The sequence below is a fragment of the Podarcis bocagei genome, assembly GCF_964188305.1.
Source record: "Podarcis bocagei genome assembly, chromosome: 13".
Taxonomy (NCBI): Eukaryota; Metazoa; Chordata; class Lepidosauria; order Squamata; family Lacertidae; genus Podarcis; species Podarcis bocagei.
Genome location: NC_138138.1, coordinates 55,779,968 through 55,787,817, shown reverse-complemented (window position 1 = coordinate 55,787,817; position 7,850 = coordinate 55,779,968). Strand labels below are relative to the sequence as shown.

Here is a 7,850-nt window from a genome sequence, read left to right as displayed (position 1 = left end):
TTTCTTTCTTTCTTTCTTTCTTTCTTCCCTCCTCCAGTCCTTCCTTCCTTCTTTCCTTCCTTTCCCTCCCTCCCTCCCTCCCTCCCTCCCTTCCTTCCTTCCTTCCTTTCCCTTCCTTCCTTCCTTTCCCTTCCTTCCTTCCTTCCTTCCTTCCTTCCCCTTCCTTTATTTTCTTTCTTTCTTTCTTTCTTTCTTTCTTTCTTTCTTTCTTTCTTTCTTTCTTTCTTTCTTTCCTTCCTTCCTTCCTTCCTTCCTTCCTTCCTTCCTTCCTTCCTTCCCCTCCCTCCCTCCCTCCCTTCCTTCCTTCCCCTTCCTTCCTTCCTTCCTTCCTTCCTTCCTTCCTTCCTTCCCCTTCCTTTATTTTACTTTCTTTCTTTCTTTCTTTCTTTCTTTCTTTCTTTCTTTCTTTCTTTCTTTCCTCCCTCCCTCCCTCCCTCCCTCCCTCCCTCCCTCCCTCCCTCTCTCTTTCCTTCCTCCCTCCCTCCCTCCCTCCCTCTCTCTCTCTCTCTTTCTTTCCTTCCTTCCTCCCTCCCTCCCTCTCTCTCTCTCTCTCTCTCTCTCTCTCTCTCTCTCTCTCTCTTTCTTTCCCTCCCTCCCTCCCTCCCTCCCTCCCTCTTTCTTTCTTTCTTTCTTTCTTTCTTTCTTTCTTTCTTTCTTTCTTTCCTCCCTCCCTCCCTCCCTCCCTTCCTTCCTTCCTTCCTTCCTTCCTTCCTTCTTTCCTTCCTTTCCCTCCCTCCCTCCCTCCCTTCCTTCCTTCCTTCCTTTCCCTTCCTTCCTTCCTTTCCCTTCCTTCCTTCCTTCCTTCCTTCCTTCCTTCCTTCCCCTTCCTTTATTTTTCTCTTTCTTTCTTTCTTTCTTTCTTTCTTTCTTTCTTTCTTTCTTTCTTTCCCTCCTTCCCTCCTTCCCTCCCTCCCTTCCTTTCCCTTCCTTTCTTTTTCTTTCTTTCTTTCTTTCTTTCCCTTCCTTCCTTCCTTCCTCCCTCCCTCCCTCCCTCCCTCCCTTTCTCTCTCTCTCTTTCTTTCCCTTCCTTCCTTCCTTTCCCTTCCTTCCTTTCCCTTCCTTCCTTCCTTCCTTCCTTCCTTCCTTCCTTCCTTCCTTCCTTCCTTCCTTTCCCTTCCTTCCTTCCTTTCCCTTCCTTCCTTCCTTTCCCTTCCTTCCTTCCTTCCTTCCTTCCTTCCTTCCTTCCTTCCTTCCTCTCTCTCTCTCTCTCTCTCTCTCTCTCTCTCTCTCCCTCCCTCCCTCCCTCATTTCATCTATTGTGGGGCCTTTGTTGGGGGGGGAACGTGATTTAGCTGCTCCATATGGTCCATGGCTTAGGGTTAAGGTTAGGGGGCAGCTGCCCCAAACACTACGCTCATGATATGGTCCATGGACATTTCCAAAAGCCTGGGCCACTCCCACTCCCAATGTGATTGGCTGTCTAAAGTTCCAAACTGCGAATCACGACTCAAGAGTTGAAGGGCCAATGGCAGAGGCCCAAATCCTGAAATGTTCTGTGATTGGACATCATGTATCGAATCAGAACACAGGAGCTCAGATTCCTTAGTCCAGAGACTCAAGCTCAGGCAAACACAGACCCACTGAATACATAACACCCCCTTCCTTTGATACCCCAAACAGGGGCTGCATTTTAAATTGCATTTTAACCTGTATTTTAAATTGGTTCCCCCCTATTATGTTTTTACTGTGATTTTATTGGTGTTAGCGCCCTGAGGGCGGGGTATAAATAAAATTTATTACTATTATTATTATTATTATTATTATTATTATTATTATTATTATTATGCTCAGTGTCTAATCCAGCCTAGGGAACCGGGATCCCAGATGTGGACTAGACGCTGGTGTGTGTAGCTCAGGGGTCTCTGAGTTTTGGGTTGGGGGCCCGGGAGTGAAGACCCGGACCCCTGGGTTTGTTTCCTCGTCTCCTTCCTCTCCTTCTCGTCCGCAGGGCACCTTCCAGCAGATGTGGATCTCCAAACAGGAATACGAGGAAGGGGGCAAACAGTGCGTGGAGAGGAAATGCCCCTGAACCGAGCGGGCAGCCCACCTCCCCTTTTGCCCTCCCCCCCCAGGAGACCCCCGCCTCGTGGATCCCGCAACCCCTCCCGGCGACTCCCTCCCTTCGAAACGCACCCCGGACTTGCCACTCTGCAACCGAGGCACCTTCTCCCCTCTCCAAAGAACCCGGGTGTCCTTCCGAACCCCCCGTTTGCCCCCCGCTCCTGAGAAGAACCCAGGAGTCCTGCGCCCACCAACGCTTGCTCCAACACCGAAGAACCCAGGAGATGAAGGAGGGCAGATTTCAAACTGCTGGATCGCTGGAGAGACGGGAAGGTTTCTGGTCCTGAAGGACGGTCTCTCCTTCTCCTGCATCACAGGGGGTTGGGATGGATGACCTTTGGGGGTCCCTCCCAACGCTAGAGTTCTCTTTGTCAAGAGGGGTTTGGAAGTCGTCCTGGGCGCGTGCCGTGCGTCTCCCTCTTCACCTCCCCTGTTGCTGTTTTATATGTAAACCTGGGTGGATCTATTTATTCGATGGACTGACATGGATTGACATTGATTATTCTCCTTTCATTTTATTTTATTTTTATTTTGGTGTCGGAAAAATAATAAACGTGTGAGGTTGTGTTTTTGTAAAAAAAAACCCAAAACCCTGTTATTCTCTTGCCTGTCACAGTAGCATTTATGATATTTGGGGATGCCTTACAAACATCCTTTTTCACTCTGGTTCAGGAGGGTGGGACATGATCCTGTATTCAAATTGTGCCTGGGAAAGTTCTGTGGGGTGGGTTTCCCCCCGCAAACTGACAGTAAGACCCACTGAACACAAAAAAATGCAGGTATCGCGTTGTGTCTCCAGCAACGCAGCCCAGAGTGGCCGGCTGTGAACGATTCGTCTCGTCCCAGAGAATTCGGTGAGGTCACATCTTAGCCGCACACGAGCTTAAAACAGTTGTTCCCTCTTCCAAAGGGGATTAAGGGATCTCCGACGTAAAAATAAAAACCTTTCCGAACTACAACTCCCAGGATCCTTCCGCCGGGGCGGTTTAAAACCCCACGAGACCACGGAGTACACCGACAGGGCCTCTTCTTGCAAGCAAGCGAATATATAGCTTTTACAACAGAAATAAATCTGTTGTCTGCTTGCAGAGTTAAATAAATGGCGCCAGGGGCGAGACGGGTCCACATTGGCACCCTCAAGAAATGGCCCTATGCCATGGGGCTCTTGGGTTCATCCTCTCCAGATGGTTTTTGCTCCTGGTCGTCAGGCCTGCACGGATCCCGGCGTTGGCGGCGGGTGGCCTGGCCCGCAAAGGTGCCTTTGACACACCCTTCAACTGCGGCCTTGAGCTGTGGAAAGAGTGAGAGAGGATGTCAAGAAGACCCCCCAAAAAACTCAGCACCTGAGGGCTTCAGAAAGGGAGGCATCCCCCAGCCCTCCCTAACGACAGATCAATAGATAGCCTCCTCCATGTATTTGCCCTTTTGAAGCCATTCAGGTTAGTGGCCACTCCTGTGGCAGGGAGTTCCGCAGTTCCACCCTGCACTGGTTTCATCTGTCCTGAATCTCCGGCATTCAGGTCCGCTGGGCTAATTTCTGCACGTCCCTCTTGACACGACACCCCCCTAAGTGCCCCTATTTTCCAGATTTACATTAGCCGTCCCGCCATAGCTGTCACCTTACAGATTTGAAAATAAGGGACCAGCAGCCTCAAAAATAAGGGATCAGCAGCCAAAATAAGGGATTTTCAGGGCACAGGTATGTTCAACTTCTGAGCCCCTCCGAGCCAAAGGCAGAAAGCCCAGCCAGCAGCCAAACAAAGCCTCAAGCTGTGGTTCCCACAGCGCAGCAACCTGGCAAAGGGGGTGCAGCAAGGAAAACCACCGTCACCTCTCTGCTGGGAAGCGCTGAGCAAAGGCGAGTCCCCAGGCAACGCAGCCAATTTGATCGGCACAAGGCATGCAAGCTCCACCCCCCCAGTCATTCTTAGACTCCTTATTGGGTGAGCAACGCAGCCAAGCAACACAGCTGGAGCCTCCCTCCTCCCTGGCCGGCAGGGAGGGAGGGAGAGGAGCTGCTTCCTTTGAAACCCGGGAAATTTAAGGGACATCATCAATAAGGGACAACAGCGGGACACAGCGCTGGGATAAGGGACTGTCCCGCCAAATAAGGGTCGGTTGACAGCTATGCGTCCCACTTTCCGATCTGATCCTGGAACGCCCTGCTTTTCCTTAGAGCAGGCATAGGAAAATCGGCCCTCCAGATGTTTCGAGACTACAACTCCCATGAATAATAATAATAATAAATTTTATTCATACCCGGCCAGAGCCAGGCTCAGGGTGGCTAATGCCAGTAAAATTACAGTAAAAACATAATAGGATTTTTTTTAAAAAAAAATACAGGTTAAAATGCAATTTAAAATGCAGCCTCATTTTAAAAGTAGCCCACAGATCAAAACCATAACCACTGACCCTCTTAGCTAGGGATGATGGGAGCTGTAGTCCCGAAACATCTGGAGGGATGAGTTTGCCTATGCCTGCCTTAGCAGGTCCCTGTTTAAATCAGAGAAATGTTGGAGGGTACGTATGGAGTGATCCGACCCCAGAGAAATCTGAAGGTGGTTTTTAAAAAAATGTTTGATCATTACATTTTTATATACCAAATTTTTCGCTCTATAAGGCGCACCAGACCATAAGATGCACCTAGTTTTTGGAGGCGAAAAACAAGAAAAAAATATTCTGAATCCCAGAAGCCAGAACAGCAAGAGGGATCGCTGCGCAGCGAAAGCAGCAATCCCTCTTGCTGTTCTGGCTTCTAGGATAGCTGCGCAGCCTGCATTCGCTCCATAAGACGCACACACATTTCCCCTTACTTATGAGGAGGGGGAAAGTGCATCTTATAGAGCGAAAAATACGGTATGTTGGAAGCCACCCAGAGCGGCTGGGGAAACCCAGTCGGGTGCGCAGGGTAATAATATTTAAAAATATTATTGCAGAATACGACGTCCCTGTTTTCACCGGAGAGATGTTGACGGGACTATCTTTCACCTGCTCTGAAATAATGCACATGCGCAAAAGCTATTTTCGGTGCTCCTCCGACCCGGAAGTGGGCAGTGCCGTTAAGAGCAGGCGGCGGCAGCAGGCATCGCCACGGGCCGGATAAACGAGTCCCTCGGGCCTTATCCAGCCCGCGGGCCTTAGTTTAGGGACCCCTGCTCTAGCTGCGAACCCTCCAACCCGGACAGACACTTACCTCCTTGAGACTCACCACTCCAACCAAGCGCCCCATGTTGGTCACGTAAGCCGTGCGGAGACCCAAAAGGTTGAAGAGGTCATAGCACTGGAGGGGGGTGGGCAGGAAAAATATTGAAATGGAAATACTTTTATTGTCGCTTGTACAGGGACGCGGGTGGCACTGTGGGTTAAACCACAGAGCCTAGGACTTGCCGATCAGAAGGTCGGCGGTTCGAATCCCCGCAATGACAGGGTGAGCTCCCGTTGCTCAGTCCCTGCTCCTGCCAACCTAGCAGTTCGAAAGCACATCAAAGTGCAAGTAGATCAATAGGTACCGCTCCGGCGGGAAGGTAAACGGCGTTTCCGTGTGCTGCTCTGGTTCACCAGAAGCGGCTTCGTCCTGCTGGCCACATGACCCGGAAGCTGTACACCGGCTCCCTCAGCCAGTAAAGCGAGATGGGCGCCGCAACCCCAGAGTCGGCCACGACTGGACCTAATGGTCAGGGGTCCCTTTACCTTTACTTTACAACTTGTATACAGTGAGATTACACGAGCACCCTCCACTCAGCTCTCTTAGTCTTAATTCCCCTCATTTACTGACGCACACCCACCAAACCCGAAAGTCAGTTGCCCTGTTGTTCTCTTTTCACTCGGCAGCCTAACAGCCCACAGATAGAAGCCGTTCTTTACCCTGTTGGCGCGACTAATCATGCTTCTATATCTTCTGCCTGAGGGCAGGAGATCAAGAAAGTGCCGGCCAGGGTGTGAATCATCCCGGAGAATTTTCCTCACTCTCCTGAGGTGTTATGTACTGAGTTGAATAGGATCCAAAATGCGGCAGTCTGATTGGTCCTAGAACAATAGGATCCAGAATGCAGCAGTTTGATTGATCCTAGAACAATAGGATCCAGAATGCAGCAGTCTGATTGGCCCTAGAACAATAGGACCCAGAATGCAGCTGTCTGATTGGTCCACAGCAGCAATTGGTCCTAGAACAATAGGATTCAGAATGCAGCAGTCTGATTGGCCCTAGAACAATAGGACCCAGAATGCAGCAGTCTGATTGGCCCTAGAACAATAGGATTCAGAATGCAGCTGTCTGATTGGTCCACAGGAGCCACCCAATCCTGCTCCAGGTGGAAGTGAATCCGCAACATGATTGGCCTACAGGAGAATCCCGGAATTAGCCAATCACGTGGGGCCCACTGTGTAAATAACGTCTATAAAGCAGACATTCTGCAATGCGCCCCATTTCCCAGAGAAATAAGAATATGGCCGGGGGAGATCAGTGAGTTTGTGGGCCGGAAGGTCCTGTTTCTTCACTTCCTGAAGGAATGAGGGATGAAGGGGCCTCGGAGGACTGACCTGGTAGAGGGTTTCCTTCTCCAAGAGGCGATAAGGAGCCGGGTCGATGGGCACGTCGGCCAGATGGAGGGTTTCCTGGAGCTGCCGGCATTCCCATTCCTCAACCTGCGTCCGCCATGGGGATAAAAAGAGGCAGGGACTGGACTGAGCGCGGCTCCATCTTGCCCAGATTCCCGTTTCCCCCAACTGGCTCATTCTCGGAAGCCCCCCATAGACTGTAAAAGGCAATAAATCTGGGGTCCCACTTCCAAAAGCCTTCCGAGACAGCGGCCACCATATGGCAGGGAGTTCCGCAGGCCAACACCTTCGTGTTGTGCAACAACAAGCTTTTTTTTCTGGCCCAGCCCGGTGGAACTCTCCGCCACTGGAGATTCGGCCGGAGGCGCCTTCAGTGCCTGCTGAATACTTTTGCATTTTCCACTGGCCCTTAGGTAGGCCGTTAAGACTGCAGCCTGCCCAGATATTTGAAACGCTGCCGTGCTGGTGTTTTCAATCGATTCGTTAATTGTTATTATTATTAACAACCCTCTCGTTTGTTCCTGTTGCAAACTGCTTTGAGGGTTTCGACGGTCAAGCGCTAAATAAATTCTGCCAAGCAAGGAAGTATATAAGTAAATACTTCTGCAATGGTTTAACTGATACCTGTTTGCAACCCTTTTAGGGCTTGGTTATGGTTTTATTGCTGTAAAGCGCTTTGATATTTTCTCTGCGATGCTGGTATACAAATATTAACAAGTAAATAAATAATTAGACCCAGGATCTAGGCACGCAGGACTATCTCCTCCTCCTCCTCCTCTTCTTCTTCCTCCTCCTCCTCTCTATTGAATACACACACACACACACACATTTACATGAAATTTCCAAAAAAACAACAACATACAACATACTGTGTCCAGTTCTGGGCACCACAGTTCAAGAAGGACACTGACCAACTGGAACGTGTCCAGAGGAGGGCAACCAAAATGGTCAAAGGCCTGGAAACGATGCCTTATGAGGAACGGCTAAGGGAGCTGGGCATGTTTAGCCTGGAGAAGAGGAGGTTAAGGGGTGATATGATAGCCATGTTCAAATATATAAAAGGATGTCACATAGAGGAGGGAGAAAGGTTGTTTTCTGCTGCTCCAGAGAAGCGGACACGGAGCAATGGATCCAAACTACAAGAAAGAAGATTCCACCTAAACATTAGGAAGAACTTCCTGACAGTAAGAGCTGTTTGACAGTGGAATTTGCTGCCCAGGAGTGTGGTGGAG

General features: G+C 50.0%; 2 protein-coding genes across 3 annotated transcripts in view; one reads left to right on the top strand and one right to left on the bottom strand.

Annotated features, from left to right (window-relative positions):
- The window catches only part of ACTL6B (actin like 6B), a 32,027-nt gene extending 29,427 nt beyond the window's left edge, over positions 1-2,600 (top strand). The window contains exon 14 of the mRNA XM_081167994.1: positions 1,949-2,600. Within this exon, the coding sequence (XP_081024120.1) occupies positions 1,949-2,029 (81 nt within the window). The 3' untranslated portion in view covers positions 2,030-2,600. The remainder of the gene's footprint in view (positions 1-1,948) is intronic.
- A 189-nt stretch (positions 2,601-2,789) lies between these two features.
- LOC308572032 (chloride channel protein ClC-Kb-like) overlaps positions 2,790-7,850 on the bottom strand; it is a 37,830-nt gene continuing 32,769 nt past the window's right edge. For both annotated transcript variants that reach the window (XM_081167816.1, XM_081167817.1), the window contains 3 exons: positions 6,601-6,705; positions 5,255-5,341; positions 2,790-3,351 (listed from right to left, as the gene is read on the bottom strand). In XM_081167816.1, coding sequence (XP_081023942.1) covers positions 3,211-3,351; positions 5,255-5,341; positions 6,601-6,705 — 333 coding nt within the window. In that variant the 3' untranslated portion in view covers positions 2,790-3,210. The remainder of the gene's footprint in view (positions 3,352-5,254; positions 5,342-6,600; positions 6,706-7,850) is intronic.